At 38.8% G+C, this 27,994-nt stretch overlaps 1 protein-coding gene and 1 pseudogene across 2 annotated transcripts; one reads left to right on the top strand and one right to left on the bottom strand.

Annotated features, from left to right (window-relative positions):
- LOC135322054 (nuclear nucleic acid-binding protein C1D-like) lies at positions 1 to 2,611 on the bottom strand (annotated as a pseudogene).
- On the top strand, positions 2,046 to 26,099 carry PLAC8 (placenta associated 8). 2 transcript variants are annotated; one of them, XM_031433055.2, is made up of 6 exons: positions 2,059 to 2,204; positions 14,645 to 14,773; positions 15,144 to 15,285; positions 17,090 to 17,214; positions 22,251 to 22,367; positions 25,732 to 26,099. In XM_031433055.2, the coding sequence occupies exons 3-5, from the start codon at positions 15,174 to 15,176 to the stop codon at positions 22,353 to 22,355; spliced, it is 342 nt and encodes a 113-aa protein (XP_031288915.1). In that variant the 5' UTR covers positions 2,059 to 2,204; positions 14,645 to 14,773; positions 15,144 to 15,173; the 3' UTR covers positions 22,356 to 22,367; positions 25,732 to 26,099. The 2 variants fall into 2 exon arrangements, with proteins under 2 accessions (XP_010981931.1, XP_031288915.1); XM_010983629.3 differs by lacking the exon at positions 14,645 to 14,773 and having other exon boundaries at positions 2,046 to 2,204.
- Positions 26,100 to 27,994: the final 1,895 nt, after the last annotated feature.

Genomic DNA, 27,994 nt, shown 5'->3' with positions numbered 1-27,994 from the left:
TTAATTTTTACTTTTTCCTTTATGAGCAACTTTGGATGCATTTTTAGGTTTTGGTTCCCAGAGGGAACTGGATGTTCCTTAGGGTTAATTCCCTGAGTTGCCAAATAAATCCCAAACATTGAAGTTAATGTGTAAGCAGAAATTAAATCCACTTTTGCTTGATCAAGTGGGTCCAACTTCTGCAACAATTCGTTGCTAGAAACACACATGGTCTTCAGCATCTCACCCACAGCATCAATGGAATTCTCAAATGTTGATAAATACTCATGAATTTCTACTGGATAGTCTTCATTCATTTCTTTGCCTGCAACTATGACCAACTCACAGGCCTTCCACCCCTGCCTCCCAGAAAGCAGCTGGTGGCAATGACATCAAACTGTTTCAAAATTCTTTTAAATGTTTAGGAAAGTTTACTTCACATAGAATTCATTGTTATTGTGTGTCCTTCCCCAGTTGCCCCCAGCAAAGATCAAAGGGATAGACCGGATGGTTAAGCTCTTTTATTCATCACTCTGCCAGCCTAATACTAAACAGAAGCTTAACATGATTTGACTCTTTTTTCCCGTATTCATTCAAGCCTAGGACCAGGATGAGACAAAGAACCTATAGATGGAAAATGTAGGGTACTTACTCTTGGGAGAGTATAGCTCAGTGGCAGACTGCATGCTTAACATGCACAAGGTCCTGGGTTCAATCCCCAGTATCTCCATTTTAAATAAACCTAATTACCTACCCCCTTAAAAGAATTTTTTTTAAAGAAAATACTCACTCAGTGAAATTGCCAGGTCAAAGGATAAGTATATTTTTTGATTCTGCTATATTCTTTATAGGCAATACTGCCTTTCAAAGACAGAGTACCAATTTATCATGCCACCAAAAAAATCAATGAGACTGATTTGATTTTGAAAAATCAAAAACATCAATCATCCATTTTACAAAACCTTGTCAAGACTGGACGTCATCTCTATGGGGCGGGGAGGAGATCACTGTATCAGATTATAGCTGGTATCTCGAGAGTCTTTCGATGGTATCAGCTAACCTATTGAACATTGAAATGGACTGTTACCAATGACTCCTTAGTGATTTTGGTAGATGAGCCTATTTTTCTAACTTTAGGGGTGAGGAAACCAAAGCTTAGATTTTTTTGACCTTCAGAGGCCACACAGCTAACAAGTTTCATGGTGGGATTTTATCCCCTATCAGCTCAGCTACAAACCATGGCTCTTTTTACTACATCACATCCAATTTCTTTATACCATTTTTTTTTAAGTTTTGTATTTCTTCCTTCTGAAATACTTGTTCATAGCCTTTTGATTACTGATTCCGTAATTGAAGCCTTTCAGAAATGAGAGTGGCCAGGCTTCTCACTCCCTCCAAGATCATTTGGAATAGCAGGGTTTTTCCACTAGAGCCAGGCTGGCGTTAGACTGTGCGTGAGAACGTGAGGCTGGATATGGTGCAGTGAGGTCAGAAGTAAGTGTACAGATTACAGTCCCGTTTCAGCCAATTCCTAGCTGCCACCTTGTAGCCTCTTAACATTGCTGTGACTCAGTTTCCTTGCCAGTTAAGCGGGGGTGAGAATCATACCTACCCCACAGAATTGTGGGGAGAATTCAATACAGTAATACATGGAAAGCATTTACTGCAGTGCCTAACACATAGAAGGCATTTAATCAATGCTAAGGAGAACAAACAAAGGAGTCCAAAGAGACAGAAGGAAAAAAGAAGAGCATCTGACTAGGTACGGAATTCCAGATAGTCTATTTTCTCCCAAACACTACCTACAAACTCCTCAATTTTAAAATGGCAATAAATGCACACTAAATCTTCTTTGTTTATTGTATTAAAGGGAAAAAGTAAAATTTAAAAATTGGTCAGCTCTGCCAGCATGTAAAAACCAATCAAATTATATAATGAAACATCTTTTTTTCACCCCTAAAAAGATACAAGAGTGTACTTAACACAACAAAAAAGAAGGAACACCCACTTTGGCAAGGAAATACTTTCATTTTCAAGATAACAAAAACATATCTTGAAAACTGTTCTGCCTGGATTGCATTGGCCAATAAAAACCTCAAATCTGTACTTTGTAGCATATAGTGGAATGTGAGCACACTTACTTCTCTCTTGCCTGTGTCATTCACTTTCAGTGAGGTTCTCACTCAAGCCCAAGACACAGCCTGCCAAGAACCTACTTCTTAACTGTAAGTACTTTGAAATGAAGCACTTCTTTAAAAGCTTATCTTGGCACTGAAAAAAAAAAAGTCTTCTTTACCAGTATTTGATTTCCTTTTTTTTAAATTTCTAACATGCTGTATTTTAAGGTTCAGCTGAAAGACCAATGTTTTCTTATCTAACTGCTTAAATTTAGTCAATTTAGTCAAATTCAACATGTGCCAGGCATATGGGAGATGCCACGCTTTTTAAAGTAGTGTAAGATGTTTTGAATCCTTCATCAACTCTGGCTTTCAGCAGGAACACATATTAGGCCTTATGTTTACTAACTTGATCATTAATTTCACTCTATATCATACATAGGCATGCTTACTTGTGCCAGTCGAATTTCTTTGCGTTTTGAAACTATTTTGCTTGTTGTTGGTTTTCTTGCCATTAGAAATAGAAGACAGGATTTTGCTGATCTAGCTAATGAAACATGAGAATCCTTGAATTTTCAGTATGAAAGTAAGAAAAACAGACTAGAATGCTTTAAAATTAAATTCTGGTGCTTTATGTAAATGTGTAAAGAAAGATAACCTTCTCACCTCACATTTATCAGCTTTTGAGATGAGAAATTATGAAATGCAAATGTTTTAATCAAAGCAAAAAAATGAAAAGTTAATCTAAGTGATATATTTAGTACCCAGATTGATTAAATTAATAATATTGATGTCAATCCAATTAATACTATTAATTAATATTAATAAGATAATGGTCTGTCCTTCTCAAGAGTAAGGTGTTCCAAGGCAGGGGAGTCAGGTACAAGGTTGGTTGTAACTAAGACTAATGGGTGAAATTAAGATGTTTAAGATGTTTAAAATGTAAGCCAAATCCTGCAAGGTTTCTGGGCATTGAGGTCATTTCACGAAAGGAGCTTTCTAAAGAAAGGAGCTACAGTCCCTCTTCAAAGCTTGTCCACCGAGTTTCCCATTTAAATTCCCCTTGCCTCCATTTTTCCTTTTTCCTGAGTGGCACCAGCCAACATTTTTCATCACTCTCTCTGCTCCCATGGTATCAAAGATGTATGAAACAAAACACCTCTATGGTCATTTAGTGATGGGCAGAGCTGCTGGCCGTGGAGCGGGAACTACTCACGCTCCTTAAACCCTACCAAACCCATCACAAGACTTTCACAAACATTGGATGCCTGCCCAGTAAATGTTTACTAAAGGGGATTGGATCTGTAGTTATTCTTCACAGAAGAGAAATGAAAACACCCAGGGCTGTGAGTTACAAAGTGTGCTCTGTAAGGTCACTGGTGCTGGAATCCACTGAGAAGCCAGGGCTCTGCACGGGCAGGTGGTGCTGAGGTGAACAGGGCTGGCTTAGCCTGTGCTCCTAGGCGAGCTGGAGGCCTCAGCATGGGCTGCATCTGCCTGGAGAAGGTGATGGCGTCTTTCTAATTCTCATCAAGTTGTAGCTCCGCAGAAGGGCCACTTTTCTCTACTTTACACGACGGCATCTCATGGCATAGTGGCAGCAGCCTTGAGGGTGCGCGGTACAGATTCCTGGACCCCAGTCCACCTCGCCTAAGTCACAACCTCGGAGGATAGTGCCCAGGAATCCACATCATAAACAAAGTCTCCAAGTAGCTTTTACGCACAGGAAGCACTGAAGGCCACTGAACAGAGGAGACAGGCTTGTAGACTAGGTCCCAGAAATTCTTAGAAATATCACTGGGCACTGAAGAGATTCCAAGGGAGTTGCCTTTTGTTCTCTTCCACCACCACCACCACCTCCCCAGTTCCTGCTGTTGCTTTTACTTTGAATGGTTAAGGTTAAAAAATTACTGGGTACTTAATGGCTAAAGCAGAGATTTGCGGTTGTTTGGCATATTTTGTTTCTATTTCACATTTTGCTACAACCTAAAGGATCCCTCAAATTGTGAAATGATATTTAAACCACAGAGCTACAGAGGAGTAAGTGTGTTTGTTTTCTCCTCTGTTTTATAACTGTCAGGGAGGTACCTCTTGAATAAAACAATCTCACATGAGAAGTCACAAGACCTCTTTCAGAAAAAGCTAAATTGGTCAAATGGAAGTGTGGGATGCTGATTCCTAGGGCTGCTCTTCCGGGGGAGCTGGATGGAGCAGCCTTCTTCCTGCTGTAGGTAACCTTCACTAGAGATACACTCTGAAACCCACTGGGGCCCCCACTCCCTGCTCAGTTCTCTGTACTGAAGTCCACAGAAGCACCTGGGTCTCCACAATTTTCCATATTCAAAACAGGAAGTCAAAAGCTGTGAAAGAAACAGAAACCAAGAGCTTTGACTTTAGGGCTGAAGACTGTTTCAGACCCCACACAGGTTTCAGCTGTAGACTTTCCTACAAACTAACTGGCAGTCAGCACGTGGACGGGTTTTCCATGAAGCTGCTCACTACAAAATGTGCAGATGATCGCTGACTGAACTTCAGATGCTCTGGTCTCAGGCTGCTATAAGGGCTAACTCCAGCCTATCTAAATACACACGTACTTAAAGTACACACTGAGCGAGGACACTCAGCTGAAGGAAAGGATGATTCTATAACTGCAGGCAAGTTTCTATACTGAAATCTTCAGATTGCTGTCATTATATTAAAAATCACAGCACAGACTTCTTGAAAAATAAACAACTTAAATGAACATGTTTTTCCTGAGAGAGATCATGGAAAGGATATTCATCATTCATTCATGCAGCTGGTATTTATTGCATGCCAGTTGTGGTGCCAGGCATTGGCTAGGGGCTATGGAGAAGAAAATACAGACAGCTCTAAGCTATACGAATAATCAGCATGACCCTTTACATTCCTTCTTTTTTTTTTTTTTTTAAGTCACTAGGTTTGCTTTTTGTTTCCAAATGGGTATTTCTTGTGTTGATTATAAAAGGAATAAATGCTAACCATAAAAACAGAAAACCAGATAATGCACAAAATTACAAAGATAAAAATAAAAAATACCTATCAGCCAATTCCCTAGTGATAACCACCTAACATTCTATATAGCCTTTCCTGTCTTTTTCTAATGTTTGATTATTAAAAGGAAACGCAAAAGAAAATCTGACTGAACATTTTTTTAAAGAATTTCCTGCAATGCCTCTTCTTCCCAGGCCTCAAATATGGGAAGCCATCACCCAAAACTATGGTTTCTATCATCTGTGTACTGAGGTTTGGGATATAGAAAAGACCTGGATCCTAGGATGTCTGGCGGTCTAAAGCAGTTTGGGAAGGAAAGCCATTGCTTAAGTGGTTTCCAGGGCTGGGCACTAGCCAGTGTCTGATGTGCACCAGCTCCAGCTGGCGTCACGCATTGAGACCGCGGTAGCGGGCACCTACTGCGTGCGAGACCTTGCGCTAGGCTTGTAAGATACGTCAGCGAACACAACCCACAAAACTGCCCTTGTGGAGCTTACATTCCCGATTGGGAGCTTCCTTTTCCCCAAACCAAGCTAACTATTGTAAAAACGGTGAGCAACAGAAATGGCATTGCAATTTCTTTACTTGCTTCTTCGTGAAAGAACGAGTTTGTTTAGAGAGTTGTGGTTGCTTCCCGTTACGATGAAAAATAAGCCTGTGCACCAGAAGTAGAATCTGGAGCCCACCTCAGCGGGGCGAGGTGGGTGGGGGGCTGGGGTGGTCGTTTCTGTCTTACTTCCCGATCAGTGAGCTGATCAGCCCACCTATCTGATGATAACTTTTAAAAATGTATTATATATGCCTGGTGAGACTGGGCGACGGGGGCCGGGGGAGCGGCAGAGTGCCGGGAGGGAGAGGCGCCACGACACGACTGCCCGGCCGCTGCCGGTTCCCAGCAGGTCCGGTGCGTCCGCGAGGTGCAGCCACCTAGAGCTGGCTGTCCCCCGCTTACGGCCGACCCTGACCGCGGGCTCCGTGCTGGCTGCCCTGGAGAATTCGGGGGCAAATAGGATCCTGTTCCAGCAGAGGAGATAGCCGGGTCCTGGGAGGCCGAATGTGGGGGCCAAGTGGAGAACACCTTCCGCGCCCGCAGGCCGCTCGCAGTCACTTTCCCGAGCGGTCGAGAGGTCAGCGCGGCTGAGAAGCCACACCCCGGCCCGCCCCGCACCTGCGGAGGCCACAACTCCCGCGTGCGCCGGAAGCGGGGGCGGCGGGCTCTCCGCCCTGAAGAGAACCACAGGCTGCGGAAGGGCAGGGAGGGAGGTTAGGGAGGAAGGGTGTGATGGCTCGACCCAGCCTGACGCCCGCATACCCTTCCGCACTCACCCTGCCCTGCCCTTGTCACGGCCTCCTTGACCCTCCTCCCTGCGAGGGAGTCAGAGCACAGCCAGACGCAAGGTCATTCGCTCCATCACTTGAGGAGCCTACCCCTACCCTTCAAGATAGACTCCTCCCCGCTACATAGACACCCATAAATGACGCACCCCCGAAATGATCGCCCCCACCCCTGACCCTCCGGCTGTTTGTTCACCTACTAGAACTTCCTTTCGCACTGTTTTCTGTGAGATTAACAGTGTTTAAACTTTTATTGTAATAGAGCAGTAAAAGGCCATTATGGCACCAATCAATCAGAAATCAAAATCAAAAGCCACTTTAATGCATATAAAAGAACAAACAATACATTTTTAATCAGCTTCAACTATTCCGAATGCATTTTATGGTGTTTTACACAAAAAAGAAATTCTTTAGAATGGTTCCTAATAATTATAAGGGGGAAATGAAACCACAGTTCAAAAATCTTATTATGGCTATATTTGCATTATATACTACTTGGGTTTAGGGATATATTTTTCTAGTGTTTGTAGCAGATTGCTTTTGTATTTTTCATTCTAAATCCTATGGGGCTCTTCTCTCCCCGAATTCTCTTTTATGTTTTGTTTTGTCATTTTTTTAGAAATAATTTTAGATTTATGAAAAATGTTGCAAAAATAGCACACAAAAAAAGACAAACAATAACAAATGCTAGCCAGGATGATGGAGCCCTATACAAAATGCAGCCGTTTTGGAAAACAGTTTGAAGCAGTTCTTCCAAACACTATACGTGACCTTGGTGGTATAGTGCTTAGCATAGCTGCCTTCCAAAATACTAAGCATAAAGTTACCATTTTGACCCAGCAATGCCACTTCTAGGTGTACACCGAAGAGAAATGAAAATAAATGTTCACACAAAAACTTGTACGCAGATAGTAATAGGAGCATTATTCATAATAACCACAAAGTAGAAACAACCTGAATATCCATCAACTGATGAAAGGATAAACACGAAATGGTGTATCCACAGAATGCAGTATGATTCAGCAGAAAAGTACTGATATACACTACAGCATGGATTGTTGAAAATCTTAAAAACATGCTAACTGAAGGAAGTCAGTCACAAAAGACTATATTCTGTGATTCCATTTGTATGAAATGTCTAGGATAAAGCAAAATAGTAGAGGCAGAAAGCAGGTTAAATGTGGTTTGGAGGTGGAGGTGAGAGGAAACGGGAGTGATTGCCAATGGATATGTTTTTTCTCTGGAGAATATGTGACATAATATTCTAAAATTAGATTATGGGGATGGTTATACAGTTATACACTCTAGTCACTGAACTGTATCCATTTTAAATGAGTGAATTTTATGGTATGTAAAATATATCTCAATAAAGCTATTTTTAAACTAGCACACAGCACACACACGCCTCACCTAGGTTTCCTGATTCTTAATGTTTTACATAACCATTGTACAAATATTGAAACCAGGAAATTAATGTTGATAAACTACTAAAAACTAATCTATAGGTCTTGTTCAAATTTTACCAGTTGCCCCACTAATGTCCCAAGGAAGAGAAAAGCAGCCCTTGCTGTCCCAGAGCTGGCCCAGTGCTGTGAGCTAGGCTTTGGTGTTGCTGCAAGTTGGCCGGGCACTCACGCTAAGCCTTTTTCTTTTTCTTTTTCTTTTTTTTTTTTTCTGAGCTATAATTGACATATAACACTGTATTAGTTTCAGATGTACAATATAATGATTTGATATATTGTGAAATGATCACCACAGTAAAACTAGTTAACATCCATCACCACACAGTTAACAAATTATTTTTTCTTGTGATGAGAACTTTTAACATTTATTCTCTTAGCAACTTTCAAATAGACAATTTAGCATTATTAACTATAGTCACCATGCGGTACATCACATCCCCAGGACTTACTTATTTCACAACAGGAAGTGTGGGCCTTTTGACCGTCTTCCCCCATTTCACCCACTTTCCACCTCTCACCTCTGGCAACCACCGATCTGTTATCTGAAAGCCAAACCATGAGTTTGGCTTGCTTGTTTGTTTTAGATTCCACAAATAGGTGAGATCATACTGTATTTGTCTTTCTCTGTCTGACTTATTTAGCTTAGCATCATGCCCTCCACGTCCATCTGTGTCATCCCTCTCACCTGGTCTTGGTGTTCCCTGGCACATGAAACAACCTCACAGAGTGTTAACATGAGATAAGGCTACACTGTGACCATGATGGATCAAAATAACAACGCTAGCACTCCATAATCGTATTTGAACACAGATGAATTTTAATCATCATCCAAGCCACAAAATACCAAACATTTCCCTTTCCTGACTCACATGAGTGATTGCTAATATAACCTATTGCAGAGTTAGCCTTGCTCTAGTCAGCACCTCCTATAGATAAGATTTATTAATATACCCAGTCATAGTATTGTGTCCACTTTCTAGAGCATGTCAAGATGTCCCATTATTGATAATATTAACTTTGATCATTTGACTAAGATAGTGTCTGCCAGGTTTATCCAGTAGAAAGTTGCTGTTTTTCCCTTTGTAATTAGGAAATAGCCTGTGGGGAGATACTTTGAGACCATGTAAACGTCTTGTTTCTCATCATACTTTCAAAGTCTAATTTTAGCATCCATCCATCCAAATCTTGGTTTCTAAATACTGTTTTTCAAATTTTAAAAGCCCAAGTTCATTGGAGAAATGGTTGATTAAAAGGCTGGGGCAGGGAAAGTACAAGATAAATCTGAAACATCTTGTGGGACCAAAAAATAAAATAGCGTGGATTAGAAGCGGGACCTCAGAACCAACTGGATGGCTCTTCCAATGCTACATCTGGGACAATTTGAGCAATGATGCAATTTTAATATTGTCTAGAGAAACTATCCATAATTCTATGCTGATATAAATAAAGGAATTTTTAAATGAGGGAGAAGGGGATAGTGCTTTCCTACAGTAGAATTCCCATTAATGAATGTGGGAGTGGGAAATACAAGATCAACATTTGACAAATCCACAGTAATCGTTGTTATAGACCCTCTGGGCATGCTGTGCCTCCCTCCTTAGGACCTGTGAGTAGAATAAATTCTTTAATTTTATATGCCTCTCTGAGTAGAATTTCCACAGCTGTGTTGGAGTTCTCCTTAAAGACCCCACAAAGGGGATTTACTCCCCTATTTATAACTCTGTGTGTGTGTATGTGTGTGTATGTGTGTGTGTGTGTGTGTGTGTGTGTGTGTGTGTGTGTGTGTGTAAATAACCATGAGTTCATACCTCTGATTCTAATTCAACAGGATTCATACTAGCTGTCCTCCTTTTCTTATTTGTAATTTCTTTCTCTGACAGTACAGTCTCATTATCCACAATGTATTTACTTATTCAAGCTAAATATATATACATATAATATATATAAGTATATATATAATATATATATAAATATATATGGTATATATATATATGTTTCAGAATTGCTAGTTTCTACCCCTGTAAGAAGCAAGTTTACTAACTAGAGTACAATACTTACGTCAGTTATTTTTGTCTTCAGCTTTACATTATATATTCAAAATACTTTGCAAAGTTATTTAGTTTACCCTTTTCTTCCCCAGTCCCTTTCGTGTGGTTGTAATATTAATTGTAATACACTCAGCTCTGTTTGTTACTGTTTATATTGCACTTTGGACTCCTTCCACGTTCTGATTGATTTTACTGATCCATTGTGTGTTGACTTGATACGTGAAATATTAGCATGGTCGGATGAGTCAGAGTCAAGTGAAAAGGCACACTGAGAGTAGTGTTGTCACCACCCCTGCTACTCCATTTCCATTCTCTCATTCTTTCCGTCTCATTTACTTTGAACATAAGAAATTTCATTTGTTCCTGGTTCATTCTTCCTGTACTTCTTATTTCACAGTTGAACAGATATAGTATGTTTCCTTATATCCCTTTATTTCTTATATAAAGGATTTCATACCATAGCCATTCTTTTGTACATTTTTTTACGACTTATATATATCCTGGATGTCACTTCATGTTAGTTTATAGAGCTTATCCTCATTCTTTTCTTGACAGCTGCATAACACTGCATTGTGCGAGTATACCATAGTTTATTCAACCTCTCTCCCATGTATTGTTTACAATTATTTCGTAAAAACAAGCAATGCTGCTATGAATAACCTCATGCATGTGTATTTTTGCATTGTTGGAGGTGTATCTTCAGGATGAATTTCTAGGGGAGGGATTACTTGGTCAAATGGAAAGTGTTTACATAGTTTTGTTAGGTATTGCCAAAGGTCCTCCCAGAATGGTCGTACCAGTTTGCATTCACACCAGCAATATTTTAGAGTGCCTGTTTCTCCACAGCCTTGCCAAAAGACTGTGTTGCCTTCTTTTTAATTTTTGCCAATCTAAGTGTTTAATTTATATGTATTTAATATTGAATGAATTTGAACATCTTTTTTATAAATCTATTTAAGGGTCATTTTCATGTCACATTTTTTGTGAATTATCTGTTCCTGCCTTTTTGTCATTTTTCTCAACCTTGGGGCTTTTAAATTTCTCTCATTTTAAAGTTTTCTTAAAATACTTAATTCAAATTTAGTCCTTGTTTTCATTTTGTTATTTTATAATCATTTTATTAAAACTTAGAAAAATATGTGGCATTTGCATACCACACTCACTACTGGGAAGGGAAGTACCTAGAGCTATTTTCTAAAGGTGATAATGTTTGATACAAACATTTAAAAGAACATTTTAAAGTTTCTTCCTTCTTTTTAAAAAAATAATAAAAATAAATTTGTTTTATCCTCATCCAGAAACACTGAATGTTCTTCCCATGAGGCTGTTTGCTAGGACTCAGAGAACCATCCATAAAAGTAGACCTGGTTAATTTACAATTAGCTGTGATGAAGCCTGCGGAGATTTAGACATGTTTGAACCAATGCTGATGCGTTTTCAGTTATGCAGAGAAACACTCAAGATGTTGTTCTGTTTCATATGCTGCTCTCTTTTTTCAGGAACTACCAAACTAGCCAGGTGTCACTAAGCAATGCAATCAAGAAAGAAACCAGCTAACTCAAGAAATAGAAAAATTACAAAGTAATAGGGGACAGTGGAAGTTATCTGCTTGCTTTTGAAACTGTTCTATGAGGGGAATAATGTAAGAAAGCAAATAGTACAATCACATTGCCTGAGTATCTGGAGGCATTGTGTTTTTGATTTTAGTATTTTTCTTTTGTGCTTTTAAAAACATGTCCTGAAATCAACTCACTTCATTAAAAAGTAAGAACTAAAAAGAAAAAACCAAAAAATGAAAAAAAAAAAGAAAGAAAGCAAAACAAACAAGCAAAAAACACCTACAGAAAAAAGAAATCTGAAGTGGAAATGTATTACACCTCAGTGTCTAGCACACTGTAAGTGAATCAAGCATAAAATAAGTATTTAATTCAACAAGGCAATAAAAAGTATCTTCTGTGAGCCTAGCATTGAGCTTGGTGCTAAAGAAATAAATATAAAGAGAGGGTTCCAGTTCTCAAGGAGATCACAACACACCAATGGCAATGCCATCTGTATGTACTAAGTGTTCTGATGGAGTGGGGACTCTAAAGCTGAGGGGCAAAGGCAGGAGCAGGGACTGTGGAATGAGCCTGAGAAGGATTTGAATTTCACAATTCACTTAAAGTCTCTGAGCATCCATTTCCTCATCAACTCAATAAAGATAATAATTCCTACCTAATAGGGCTGTTGTAGGATTAAGTGGACAATGTGAATCTAGTACAGTGCCTGACAGAGTAGAATCTCTGTGACTACAAGCTCATATAATTGCCAATAAACGTTTGTGGAAATCATCAAAAGCAGCTCCTTACTGGGTGGGCAGGGTACAGCTTAGTGTTAGAGCGCATGCTTAGCAGGCACGAGGTCCTGGGTTCAATCCTCAGTACCTCTGTTAAAATAAATAAATAAATACCTAATTACCCCCAACACACACACACACACACACACACACACACACACACACACACAGTTCCTTGCTACATTTTTGTACATAATTAGCCACTCTCCCTTATATTTATCTGATTTTTTTTAATGTTCATTAAACTCATCCCCAAGCTTTATCTCATTTAATGCCCTCAATAAGCATGAGAGGTGGATAGGTCAGAAACTATTTCCATTTTACAGATTAGTAAGTGGAAATTTAAATGACTAGTTAAATGACTAGGCTGTTCAATGACTAGTTCAAGATAACACAGTTTAGGAAACTGGAATTTGAGCAAAGATATTCTCATTCCAGATCAGATCAATGTTCCATGACCCTGCAGTGCCTCTCATGATGGAGAGAAATTAGGACTAACCTAACAAAATGTACTTCATAATAATCTTTACTGGGGTACACTATAAGGGCTTGCCCCTAACACGTGTCAAGGGTCTGGCAAGTCAGCACTCACAGAGGGATACAGGCTCCAGGTAAATTTGAAGAGAAGAACCAACTTGGATGCAGAAAGATTGGAGAGGACTTCTGTGATATTGTGGTTTATAATAAGAAATACATATTTGGTCTTCATTCTTGTTCATAGCACAGAGCTTCTAAAATCTTTGGAAATTCTTAAGAGGTAAGAATCATAAAGATGTCTTATTATTCATAGCAAGCCCCTCTCAACTACAGAGGAGTTTATGCTAATGAAGTGACTTTTGGAAAGCCTTGAGGATTGGGGCTGGTTGCCAGGGGAACCAACCTGTGATTAGAGGTTTGGAGCTTTTAGCCCTACCTCCTAGGCTTCCAGGAAAGGGAAAGGAGTTGGAGATTGAGTTCAATCACCAATGGCCAAGGATTCAATCAATCATGTCTATGTAATGAAGCCTCCATGAAAACCCTAAAGGACAGGGTTCAGAGAGCTTTTGTGTTGGTGTGCTGGGAGGGGTGGCATACCCAAACTCCACAGGCTCTGAACCTCACCTTCGGTATCTGTCATCTGGCTGTTCATTTGTATCCTTCAATATCCTTTATAATATATCAATCATCCAGTAAGTAAACTGTTTTCCTGAGCTCTGTCAGCCACTTCAACAAATTAATCAAACCAGTTGGTCAGAAGCACAGGTGATAACCTGGACTTACAATTGGCATCTGAGGTAGGGGAGGGAGGGCAGTTTTGTGGCACTGAGCACTTCGCTTGTGGAATCTGACACTATCTCCTGTACACACTTGTTGGAATTGAGCTAAACTGTAGAACCACATATGGTTGGACCCCCCCCAACATGACAGTTCTCTTCTCTCTGAACATCTCTTGCTCAACCAGCCTCTGCTTCACCTACACCCAACTCACATGACTGATCTTCCCTCTTAATCACATGCCTAATCAAATTCCTAAATTCCTATGTAATTGCCCCCGGCCCCCGCTAGAGACTGTTCTAAGATTTGGATCAGAACACCTCCACCATGATAGCTTTTCAAAGAGGTGGTGGGGGGCATGCTCCTCTGCTGGTTTCCTTGGTAACCAATGAGCCAACCTGGGGGCTAAGACTACTGTTATGTCCTGCCCACCGCCCACTGCACATGGTGGGGCATCACTCCAAGACTTTTTTTCAGACATGTAAGCTCCCCCATCCATTAAACTATTGATGTCTCTGTCACTGGCTCCGGGACCTTTTTTTTTTGATCTAGAGGCTAGGCAAGCACAGGGCTTGCAAGCCTATGGGGTGCAGCCCAATGGACACCCAGCGGGTGTTGCAGAATTGCTTAGTGTGCGAAAAGCTACCACACATTCAGTGATCACAAGTGAAGTAGAGTGTTCTGAGAGTAGACAGAAAACAGGAGAGTTTTTTTCTTTACAATCAGAAACAAGTCCATAAAAAAGGAAACATTAAAAAAAGGAGAAAGAGGGGGAAATGTGTGTGTGCACAGAAACTTAGGATGGTGCAGTTTTAGAGAGTCTGTTTCCCTTATTTGCTATTTCTGGCTGTTGGCTAAAAAAAAATACACAATGTGGGAGTTGTGAGTTAAGTTTTACTTGGGGCCAAATGAGGGCTATTGCCCGGGAGACAGCCTCTCAGATAGCTCTGAGGAAGTGCTCGGAAGAAGCAGGTGGGGAGGTCAGTATATGTGTGATTTTAGTGAAGAGGGATATGTGCAGTCAAGCACACATCTTGGCAGAAAGTTTCTGCTAGTCGTAAGGATCAGATGTCTTTGTTAATGATTTTAGTTCTTTTCTAGAAATGAGAAGATGCAAGAAATTGGGCTCATAAAATCTTCTGCAAATATCTATCTGAAGCCCTGTTCTGCCAGTTTCCCCCAGAGCACAGAGTGTCTCATTCCTGATCTCCACCCTGAGCTCCTTTCAAGGTGTGTTGAAGGTCAGCCACTGCGGTAGCTAGAGACTTCATTCTTGTAGAGCCAAATGGCGAGTGACAGGGTGTAGTTGGCATGGCCATAGGTGTCCTCATTTGTTTCCCTGTCTTGTGTGCAGACTAGGCACCTGCTTAAAAATAGTACTTGCAACCCTGTTACATTCCCTGTACTTCTAGGGGAGCATTTTTACCTTTTACCACTTCAGTGAATCTCTTCCCCCAGGGAACACTGCAGAAATTATGTTCTTCAGGGACTAACAAGCCACTTGATCTAAATCTCCTTACTTGCCTACAAAGCAGAGTGCCTCAAAACAGGCTTCCAAGAGCAACCTCCAGGCTACCGACACTAACTTTTTTCCTTTCAGATCACAGCTACTGAAGATTCAGTAACCAAAATGCAAGCTGCATCCCCAGTGGTCATTGTGACTCAGCCTACAAGTGGTCCAGTACTTCAAACCTCCAACTGGCAGACGGGCATGTGTGACTGCTTCAGCGACTGCGGGGTCTGTAAGTGCTGGGAAAAGGGCCCCGGTAACTGACATGGAGGCAAATTAACAAAGACCAAATCCTCCCCTCATTCCTCCCTTATCATGTAATAAAAGTTCCTGACCTACTCCTCCAGGGCACCCTGCATGTCAGGCAACGCTTTATTAACAGAAAATGCCTGTACTGAGTATAAGGTAATTCTTCTCCTTCCTTCAAAGAATAGTTTTACTCTTAAAAATAAGTGCTGGGTTAAAATAACAGTATAAAAGCAAATGACTCTAACCATGCACAAGCTTGGCCTAATGATTTTAAGTTGACTGTGCATTATATAGAAGAGATGTTTCAAGCTTAACTTGATTTTTTTTTTTAAAAAGGCTGCTCTTGTTACATTTAAATTCAACTCCTTATATTATAGTTCCATTGTGTCCAGTACACAAGGGATAATTTTCATCCATGGTTTCAGCATGAGCTCAGAGAAGAACTATTTTAATTTAGGGCTTTTAGGTTTTTTTATACACATAAGAACAAAGAATTTTAAAGGCAATTAACTTCTCATTGGGTAAAATATCTCTGACTCTGTTTTTTGTTTTGCTTCATTTCATTTTCTGATGTCTAAGTGACTTTCTGAGAAAAGGAAGTTTGAGGGTGAGATGAAAGTGTCAGAGGTCAAATGCGTAGTTCTCAACACCAAGCAAGAAACAAACAAACCTACTTACCAAAAAAATGTTTGCTCTGAGATTTTTTTTTGCCTGTTTCAAATCTACATCGTGTTCTGAGACAGGGAAGAAAATCTTGTTAACCTTTAACTTAGCAGTGAAGTTGAAATTTGGAATCAAGTTAATAATTACATTGCAAAGCATAGAAGAAAAGGGTTACCCGGGAAATGGAACAACTGGGTTTGTTGATTTGCTCTCATTGTCTTACTGGAGACCTGGAGTCATGAGTTACACTTCTCAGGACATTAGTTCAACATCTGCAAATCATAGTGATAATGAGACTACAAAACTAAAACCTTCTAAAGAGGAACATTTTAATCCTCCAAACCCTAGTATTGTTCCTCAAGTAAGTGAATTACATGTTCTAATATGAACTTAATAGTTTCATGGCAGGATTCCTTAATTATAGATCTGACCAAATCATTCTTTCTTTTTAAGATACTTCAGAGGTTCCTCATGACTTTCATGACCCACTCTGAGGTCTCATATTTCTTCACTGTCCTGTCCCAACCTGCCTTGTCTTCTAGCCTCATCCCCATCCCATCCCTGGGCTCTAGCCGTGTTGAATGAAGACCAGGCATTGCCAAGACATGCAGGTTATCTCAAAGAGGCTTTTTTCCCTTTTCTCTACCTGTAAAATCCCTAATCTTCCTTCAATATTCAGATCAAGCCATCTTTTCTTCCCACAGCCTAGGAGATCCCATTTCTGTGGGTGACACCTAGGTGTCTTGAGTAGTTCTGTTGGGGAACTTTTTGTATTATGTGACTTCCCTACTAGACTTCAGACAGAGGCATTATCAGCACTGAGGACAATCTTTGGAACATGACTAGGATTCAGTGAATCATTCAATATGTATTTGAAGGCGTTACTACAAAAAGAATACAGACTTTCCAAGGTGCTGTCACTCCTAAAATGATTAGATGGGGAGAAGGGAGAAGCTAATGCAATGTTGAACAAAGTAGTGCCGATTAACTTGGCAGCACGGTATGTGCAAATCCCCAGGATGTGGGCTGCCATTCATGAAGGCAAACTAACTTTCGACTGCGTGGGGGGCGGGGGAAGCAGGGGCAGAGTGGAGTCATTTGCGCCTCTGCCTTCATGTGTTCAGGTCTCTGTGGCACGTTTTGCTTCACGTGCCTTGCGATTCAAGTTGCATCTGACATGAACGAATGCTGTCTGTGTGGAACAAGTGTCGCCATGAGGACCCTCTATCGGACTCGATACGGCATCCCGGTGAGTCTCTTACAATACTGTGTCATTCAAATCCGCACCCACATTCAAAATAATTGCTATAAACATGGAGGCCCTTTGATGGTATCCACCATCTGGATTGGATCTGTAGGCGCTTCCTAGCTTGTGCAACCTTGTATTCCATTATTGTAGCAATAGATCCTCTGATTATGTGACTGCCTTCCATGTATCTGTGAAAACCCTAGAGAATAAACGTCTCATATTTGCCATGTATATCATACAACGGGAGAGGATTGTTCAGAGCCTACTATGGCTCAGGTACATTACCTATGTTACATCACTTAATCTTTACATTATCCCTATAAAGTAAGTAGGTCCCCACATTTGCCAGATGAGGACTTTAAAGTTTGAGAAGGTCAAGTAACTCAGGCAAAGATACGCACTAGAGTAAAGGGAGTCAGTATTCAACTCCAACTTTCCACGCCTGCATATTCCATTATACCATAAGCTTCACTTTATGTAATAGGAGAAGATATTAGTGCTCTCCAGAAACAGAACGAAAAGGAGATATAGATGACATGGATATAGATAAATAGAGAGAGAAAGAGATGTCAAGGAATTTGCTCATATTATTGTGGGGGCTAGCAAGTCCAAAACAGCAGGATAGGCTGACAGGCTGGGAAGAGTTGCAGAGTCCAAAGGCAGCCTGCTGGCAGAATTCCTTCTTGCTCAGGGGAGGTCAATCTTTTTCTATTAAGGCCTTCAACGAATTAGACAAGGCCCACCCACATTACAGATGGTTACTGTAAGTCTGCCGATGTAAATGTTAATCTCATCTAAAATATTACCTTCACAGAAACATCTAGAATAGTGTTTGCTTGAATATCTGGGTACCATGGCCTAGCTAAGTTGACACATAAAACTAACCACCACAAGGAACAAATGAAATAGAATATTATAGGAACTTATTTTATTCCATTGAAATTATTTTATTTTTTCAGTTAAAAGATGTATTTCTTAACTATAAAAAATAATAAACATATAGGTAATTTTATGACAAATTCAAACACAGAAATATATAAAACAAAAAGTGAAAATATGACTCCTTTACACACAATGCCACTACTCAGTGATAAACCCTGTTAATCATCGGTGTGCATTGCTATCCTTCAGGGTTTTTCTCCTATGCCTATAAGGCATCTGAATATAAATTAGATGTGGCTATAGCTACAGATCTAGACACGTGGGGTTTGGGGTTTGGGGTTTGCAAGGCTCTTTTATTTGTTTTGTTTTTACTTTTTAAAATGGGGTCATACAAAAGAATATGAAGATGAATATATGTATGTATATGCATGACTGAGACATTGTGCTGTACACCAGAAATTGACACCTTGTAACTGACAGTACTTCAATAAATTTTTTTAAATTGGTTGATATTATACTATAATCTGTTTTCTTTTTTCTACTTAATATATGGTAGGCCCCTTTTATGTCTGTAATACAGATTCTTTTTAATGTCTACATAGTATTCCATCATATAGATAATTTATTTAATCACTTCCTTATTGGTGGAAAGTTAAATAATATTGCATTTTAAATAGTTGTCCATATATGATTTGTACATGCACTGGTATTTTTGTAGGCTAGTGTACTACATTAGATTGATAAATCACAGGGTATGCACATTCAAAATTTGAAAGATACTGTCAAATACTCCTCCAAAAAGATTATACCAATTTATAATTCATTAAAATTATATGTGTGCCAATATTTTTTTTCCATTTTGTCCATCAGAGAGGCAAAAATGATATTTCTTTCTTGCTTTAACTAAATTTTTATTAGATAGATCAAGCAACTTTTTGAAAATTTACTGTCCTTTTGCACTTCTGTAAATTATCTGTACATACACTTTGTTCATTGTTTTATTGGGTTGTTTGCCTTTTCTTATCGGTTTGTTGGAATGCTTTATTTATTATGCTATGACTATTTAACATGGACTTTAGCAAATTTTTTAAAGGCTTAGTACATGACCAACTTTTTAAAATGCTCCCTGGGAGTTTGAAAAATCAGTAACAGTCTGAAACTAGAACTCTAGTTGATTTTAACAAAATTTGGAAGATTAGAAGAAAGAGGAAGAAGCAAATATACCCTAAAGACTTTGTTGGTCTGGCATTGATTGGTAAATATAACTTTTTAAAAAAGAATCTTATTGAAGTATAATAGACTACAATAAACCGCATATATTTAAAGTGTACAATTTGATAAGTTTAGACTATGAATGTACCTGTGAAACCAACCTCACAGTCAAAATGATGCACATATTCATCACCCCCAAAAGTTCAGTCACACCCCTTTGTAATCCTTCCTTCTTCCTCTTCTCTCTTCCCTAAGTAACTCAACACGCTTTCTGTCAGTATAGATCAGTTTTCATTGGCTACCATTTTATGTAATAGACCTGTACAGTGCATACTATTTTGTGTAGCTTCTTTCACCCAGTATGCATATTTTGAGATTCATCCAAGTTGTTGTGTTGTGTACAAGTTACCATGTGTTAAGAGGGTTGATTTGATGTTAAGTATTTTTAACACAAAAAAAAAATTAGAAAAAAATAAAATATTTGAATGGTTATTAACCACATAAAAAGATGTTCAGCATCATCAGTCATTAGAGAAATGCAAATTAAAGCCACAAGGAGATACCACTACGCGCCTATTTGGATGCTAAAATTAATCAGGCTAAACCACACCAGGTGTTAGCAGATATGGAGGAACTGAAACTCTCATGTACTGCTGGTGGGAATGTAAAATCAGTTTCTTAAAAAGTGAAACATATACCTACCATTTGGCCCAGTCATTCTGCTCCTAGATACTTACCCAAGGAAATACATATCCATAACAAGACTTGCAAATGTTCAGAGCAGTTTTGCTTGTAATAGCCAGAACTAAAAACAACCCAAACGTCCCCTAGTGGGCGACTGGATAAACAAATTGTGATATATCCATATAATGGAATACTAGTCAGCAATAACAAGGAATGAATTTAGGAGTTCTAGATTTGCAGATACAAACTAATACACATAAAATAGATAAACAAGTTTATACTGTATAGCACAGGGAACTATGTTCAATATCTTGTAGTAGCTTATGGTGAAAAAGAATATGAAAATGAATACATGTATGTTCCTATATGACTGAAGTATTGTGCTGTACACCAGAAATTGACACATTGTTCTCTGACTATGCTTCGATTAAAAAAAAAATATATATATATATATATATAAATAAAAATAACAAGGAATAAACCACTGATATACACAACAACTTGGATGAAACTCAAGATAAATATAATGTCAAGTTGTGGGTAAAAATTTAAGGGGAGGTCATTACTAACTGGATAAAAATTAGTTGTGGAACATCGAAAACTACTAAAGGGAACAAAAGGAACCAGGAAAGATCTACTCAGCAAAAAAGAAGAAGAAGGAAAAACAGCGTCCAGTGAATACCAAACAGGAAACAGTTTGGCTGTCTCATGGTGGGAGTGATTTAGACTTCTCAGCTGTACTAAAATGTCTTTACCTTTTATTAATTCTTTCAGTGTGTTTGTGGTGCATCTTAGGGAGTCTGACCTCTTATGAGATAGGTGAATAACTGCCCACTTATCTCGCCCCTCTTCTCTCCATGGCCCCTAAGCCCACACTAGGGTCCTCTGTTAAACTGATCTGCAGGCGGTGCCCCGAGGGAAAGCCTCAGCTGGCAGCTCTGGGCTGGCCCAGCCACTCAAGCTGGCTTCAATTAACCTCTCGTCTCTCGTTTCCCAGCCTCTTCTTCCTCTTTTCTGAGCTCTAGGTGTTTGGTTTGCGGTTTATCTAATGCCCTGCCCCTGACTCTGTTAGGTTTCATGTTCCTTAGCTCTGTTTTACTTTCTCCCTCAGTGTAACCCCTCTGCTTCACATTTTTCAAAAATTGCTCAAGATTTCTGGCTCAATGAATTGCCCCGTCCCTGCTTTCTAGTACGGCTTTCATTTTATTTAACAAAGTTCTTCAAGCACATAGTTTTTCAAATTATCTACTTCACAAAGTTTGTTAAGAAAAATTATAGTGCCCAAATTTCTCTTCACTACTTCTTCTTCCCTAGAGCTGGTCTTTGGGTGTTTCCCCAAAATCATAGTCTTGTATTGCTATTGCTACTTTTTGACTTTTCATTCTGGGGCCTTGTCTATGTACCTCCCACTGTGGAAGATGAGATTTTAGTTGTCTTCTCCCCTTTCCTCACTACAGACACGCACCTGACCCCTGCCTCACTTCTTCCAATATAGTTACATATAATTGTGGTTAAATCCATATTCAGTATTTATATTAGGGCACTTATGTTTGCTCTTCAGAGTTGAGTCATGTAATGAACTATGCTTTTTCTACCAAACTTTGTTTTTCGTAGTATTAATAACTCCCAGCTTTTTCATTAGTTTTCCATTTACTTAGCAGTAAGTCAACCCCAAAACCTTTCCCAGTTTTCCAAATCTCGTCCCAGAACATTCAACACATCCGACAGTCTATCAATTTCGTCTTCCTGATGACATCACTCCCTGACCTGCTACCCTTGAACTAGTTGCTCTTTCCTCCCGGTGCTTTGCTTGCACCCTGGGATCTCCTTCATCACGGCCTGGAGATGCCATTAACCTCTCTCCCAGGTTAGGCTCCGTTTCTTATATCTCGTATCCTCTTCTTTCTTGGTCTGCTCCTTCGTTTTGGGCGTGGTAGCTTCCTAGAGGAAGCATGTGGGAGAAAAGAATTTTGAGATTTTACTTCCTAATACTCTTTATTTTACCTTCATATTTATGCTTTGATGATACTGTCTTTTATTGTCAATATCACAAAGTATAGGAAAACATTTGATGTCATAAAAAGAGACAAGAGTTACATGGAGAAATCAACAAACATTTCCCTAAATGTACCCATTCAAGCTCTGAATTCAAGGGGTCAATGCCTTTTGCTTCTCTTCAAAATGTCTTGAAAATCCACAAGTTTTAATTTCCAAATAGGTGGATTTTATATTTCTATTTCTTTTATATTTTCAAACAGGGATCCATTTGTGATGACTTCATGGTGACCCTTTTCTGTCCTCAATGTTCTCTTTGCCAAATCAAGAGAGACATCAACAGAAGGAGAGCCATGCATACTTTCTGAAAAAAATTAATGGTAGGTCCCAAAATCTGTGAGTGCTTAGAAATATAATTACAAGCTTTTTATATTACAACAATTCTTTAAGTCTCTTATATGTTATCTTAATATAAAAATTGATTTTGATTTCTTTTTATGAATAAGATAGCTGGACTAGCTTGCTTTGACATAAATCACAGCAATATTTCTCCCAAACCAGGTCCTAGAGTAATGGGAATAAAAGCAAAAATAAACAAATGGGACCTAATTAAACTTAAGAGCTTTTGCATAGCTAAGGATACCAGCAGCAAAATGAAAAGACAACCTACAGAATGGGAGAAAATATATGCAAATGATGTGACCGACAAGGGACTAATTTCCAAAATATACAAACAACTCTTACAGCCTAATTTAAAAAACAAGAAACCCAATAAAAATTTTAGGACAGAAGATCTAAATAAACATCTCTCCAAAGAAGACATCCAGATGGTCAACAGGCACATGAAAGGATGCTCGACATTGCTAATTATCAGAGAAGTGCAAATCAGAGCTACAATGAAGTATCACCTCACACCAGTTAGAATGGCCATCATTAAAAAGTCCATAGTGGGGAGGGTATAGTGATAGAGCACATGCCTAGCAGGCATGAGGGCCTGAGTTCAATCCCCAGTACCTCCATTAAAAAACAAATAAACCTAATTACCTCCCCCCTCAAAAAAAAACAAAAACAAAAACAAAAACAAAATTTTAACAAAAAAAGTCTACAAATAATAAATGCTGGGGAAGGTGTGGAGAAAAAGGATCCTCCTACACTGTTGTTCGGAATGTAAATTGGTGCAGCCACTATGGAGGACAGTATAGAGGTTCCTTAAAAAACTAAAAATAGACTTACTCTATGATCCAGCAATCCCATTTCTGGGCATATATCTGGAGAAAACTATAATTGGAAAAACACATGCATCCTAGTGTTCACAGCAGCACTATTTACAACAGCCAAGACATGGAAACAAACTAAATGTCCACTGACAGATGACTGGATAAAGAAGATGTGAGACACACACACACACACACACACACACACACACACACACAGAGAGGAATATTACTCAGCTATAAAAAATAATAAAATAATGCACTTGCAACAACATGGATAGAACTGGAGGTTGTCATTCTAAGTGAAGTAAGCCAGAAAGAGAAAGAAAAATACCATAGGATATCTTTTATATGTGGAATCTTAAAAAAAAGACACAAATGAACTTATTTACAAAACAGAAACAGATTCAAACATAGAGAACAAACTTATGGTTACCAGAGGGGTAAGAGGGTAGGAAGGGATAAATTGGGAGTTCAAAATTTGCAGATACTAACTACTATGTATAAACTAGGTACACAACAAGTTTATACTGTATAGCACAGGGAACTATATTCAGTATCTTGTAGTAACCTACAATCAATTAGAATATGAAAAGGAATATATGTCTGTATGACTGAAGCATTATGCTGTACACCAGAAATTGACACAACATTGTAAACTGACTATACTTCAGTTAAAGAAGTAAAACAAACAAACAAACAAACTTAATTACCTCTCCTCACCCCTCCAAAAAAGAACCTTTCTTTCTGATGTTCTTCTGGGCTTCCCACCAGTTGAAACTATCAAGAAGGCAGAAGGCAGGACAGCATTCCTGGCCTCCACAGGTCAGCCTCCCAGGGCACCAGGCAGTGCGGACAAGGGTAGAAATGGATTGGATGGGGCAAACAGGAGATTTCTGATGCAAGGTGTGATTTGAATAAATAGAAGTGAGTTTTACTTCTTATCAGCAACATTAGTGAACTACAGAAGCCAGAAAAGGGGGAAACATCTGTGTGAGCTTAGTTCAAATCTGGTAGGAACAGATGGTCCAGGTAGGAAAAGAATGAGAAGTGAAAGCTTTCTAAAAGTGAGCTGGGGCCGTGGCGTATCATGTAGTAGATACTAGGCTGATGACTTGGCCTTTTATCTGGTGAGCATTGGGGAGTTCCTGCAGGCTTTAAGTAAGGGAGTAACATATGCAGAGCTATACTGTAGAAAATTAATCTGATAGTGACATACTCAAACAGACTGGACAGGATGAGGTCAGAAGTAAAGATGTGGCCGTACACCATTTCAACATTGTTTATTTAAATAATCACATGAGACAATTTGGATAAAAGATCTACTCACACATACATAATAACAAATCTTGGCATTGGAGCTTCTTTTTTTTTAACCTTGAGAAAATTACCTTATTGATTTCTGAACTGGTTTGAAGTAAAATACCTTGGTGACCCTAAGGCCTGCTCATCAACTCAGACCCTGCATTATTCACTGACAGCAGAGCTTTAGATCCCCAAATAAATCCTCAAATATCTGAAACAGGAGAATCAAGAGACCAAGATCAAAGCATAACGTGGTTTATGTTAAAATTTAAAAAAAAAAAAGATTAAGACAAAGAGATAGAGGTACCAACTGAAAAAGTTCCCAGTAGCCAAAACTGGAACAATCTGAGCAACAAAATAAGGTAGTATTGGGTTAAAATCAACTCAGATTATAAAATAAATATCTGTAAGTCCATACTGATATAAATACCTGATTAAATACATAAATGGAGGAGAATAGACAAATCTCCCAGGAGTACAGGATTCCAAATAATTTATGTAGTTACGCCTCCCTCAAGGAGATGGAGTGTAATTCCCCACCCCTTAAGTGTGGGTTTGCAGAGCAACTGCCTTTCAAAGAGTGTAATATGCAAAGGGCAAGGGAAAGAGTAACCTCATGGTGGAGAAACCCCACAAAACTACCTCAGGCAACTAACATCAAAGTCAACATCATCGGTGGTGTCCTTGAGAGCAAGTACCCCTGAAATGATGTGATGAATTGACGCATCACCTCTGTGATCGTCCTCGCAAAACCCCACAACTCCAGTCTCACCAGGAGCAAAACATTACACAAACAAAAATTGAGGTCCATTCTACAAAATATGTAACCCATACTCCTCAAAACTGTCAAGGTCGTTGAAAATAAGTAAGGTCTGAGAAACTATCACAGTTTGGAGGAGCCTAAGGAAACATGGTGACTAAAGGTAATATGCTATCTGGATGTGATCCCGGAACAGCAAAAGGAAATGAGGTAAAAACTGAGGAATGTAAATAAAGGATCGGCTTAGATTAAAAATAATCTATCGATATTGGTTCATTAGTTGTGATAAACCTACTAAAGTAAGATGTTAACTAGTATAGAAATTGGTGCAGGGTATATGGGAACTCTCTGTACAATCTTTGCAACTTTTCTATAAATCTAAAATGATTCTAAAATTAAAACTTTATTAAAAATAAAAAAGTCGCCTGAGGAAATTTAACCCTATTTTTTGTGTGTCCCTTATAGGTGAAGAGCTTTTTTTAAAATCCTTTTTCCTGTGGTATCTCTTGACCTGTTGAAGAGCTCTTACTGAAGCAGCTAAAATCAGCTCCACACCTCTTCAGCTTGCATGTTTCTCCACTCTTGCAACTGAAGTATAATTGATATGTTTAATCACAATCAGTGGGGTTAAAAAAATAGAACTTTGGTTTCTTTTACAGGAATACTGTCCTTTAGTTATGCTAAATGATCCAGCTTGGTTTCTCCTTGCTATTAAATTTTCTGGCTTATAAATTTTGTATTACATTTAAAATATCAATCAAATAAAATATTTTACTAACTCAATTCTTTATGCTTCTTTGCTTTCAATAAAATGTCTTTATGTTATTACTGAACTTCAAGGGTCAGTCTCATAATTTTGTTCTCATAGTTTGGTTTCCTAATAGGAGATTTTGGTTCACAGCAACTCAGCTCTCTTTCATCTAAGAAGTTTAAGAGAGAGAAAGAAAGACCACAGATAACTATTCTAAGACACTTAAGATACCTTCAGCCAACACGGTTGCTCTTTTTCATGTTATCTATGAACACTGCTAATGCTGACAAAGAAACAATGCACTGTGCTCTGTTTCCCAACTGCACATCTGATGGTTTTGTTATTATGTTATTGATTTTTTTTCTCTTTTAAATATGAAGCATCAGACCAAGTAATAAAAATTCAATTCTCAAATTTAATGACTCAATTTTGCTTAGTGATGGATACATGTGTGAAGCAATATGTTTTTGCATACTTCTTATCCTATTTGATCCTCTGCAACATTTTGCCCTGATGAAAGTCTCACTTCCTAATTTCCTTTCACTCTCCTCCTACATACACTTCTGAATCCATTTCATTTGTTGGAATGGGGGTGGTGGGGGAACTACCTGCTGTAAGCAGATATTTCACTTTAAGTACACCGTGAAATTTCAATGAAATAAAATGTAAAAGCTCCTGGAACTTAATAGGCACTCAACAAAGTAGAGCACTTTGAGCCTTCGTTTACTTGCCTTCTAGGTGTAGATGCTTTGCAAGGTTCTATTCTGAGTCCACTCCTTTCACACCTCATGTTCTTCTTAGTGTCATCTACTCCCATGGCTTCAAATGCTTTCTATGTGCCAAGGAGGACTGTATTTCTAGTTTCTCCCTTGCTATTAATCTTCAGAATGTCCCTTCGTTTGCCTACTAGACAAGTCAGTCTGGATGACCCCTATACCTTCTCTACCTAACAGATCAAACGATACCACCACTCAGTTGTTCAAGGTGATATATCTAGGTATCAATGAAATCTGAATTGTCTCATCACACCCTACTCCCTTCTCCTCACATCTAACCAGACACCAACTTCTGTCCCTTAAACTCCACTTGATACCCCTAGTGGGTGATCTGTTTGTTGCTGTATCTGCAGTGCCTAGAACAATGCCTGACACCTGGCAGATACATCTTCAAATTACTTTTTGAATGAATTAATCTGTCCTCGCCTCTTTCTTCCCATTGCCACAGATATAGTCCAAGCCCTCATTATGCCTTTGGAGAACCACATTCATAGCTCCTGAACTAGTTTCTCTGCCTCTAGTAACTCGTTTCCACTGCATTCTCTCCAATCCATCCTATACACTGCTTGTCATGAGTAAATTGTAAACATTCTAAAAAATTTTCTTTGGTCCTTCACAATGTAACCTCAATTTACCTCTTTAGCCTATTCTGACATTTTTCACTCTCAAAATTCCTTATTTTCCCTGCTTTCAACACACATACTTTTTAAAAACAATTTCAAATCCCGACTGTTCATTGTTATATATGTATAGAAAAGCAATCAATTTTTGTCCAGGATTTTTTTTTCTGATTCCTTGGGATTTTCTACATAGATAATCATGTCAACTATGAACAAGGACAGCTTTATTTCTTCCTTCCCAATCTATGTAAGTTTAATTTCCTTTCCTGGTCTTACTGCATTACCTAGGACTTCCTGTGCAATGTTTAATAATACCCTTTATAATCCTTCTACTCTTTATGAGATCTGTAGTGAAGGCTCCTTTCGTTTTTAATATTAGTAATTTGTACCTTCCCTTTTTATCTTAGCTTGGCTACTTACAAATTTTATTGAAATTTTCAAAGTACCAGATTTTGATTTCACTGATTTTATCAACTTCTTGTTTTCAGTTTCACTAATTTATGCTCTAAACTACTCTAATTTTTATTATTTCTTCTCTTCTACCTACTTTGGATTTGTTTTTCAAGCTTCTTTACATGAAA

This window comes from Camelus dromedarius, chromosome 1 (genome assembly GCF_036321535.1).
Source record: "Camelus dromedarius isolate mCamDro1 chromosome 1, mCamDro1.pat, whole genome shotgun sequence".
Taxonomy (NCBI): Eukaryota; Metazoa; Chordata; class Mammalia; order Artiodactyla; family Camelidae; genus Camelus; species Camelus dromedarius.
This window is presented reverse-complemented; position numbering and strand designations above follow the sequence as displayed.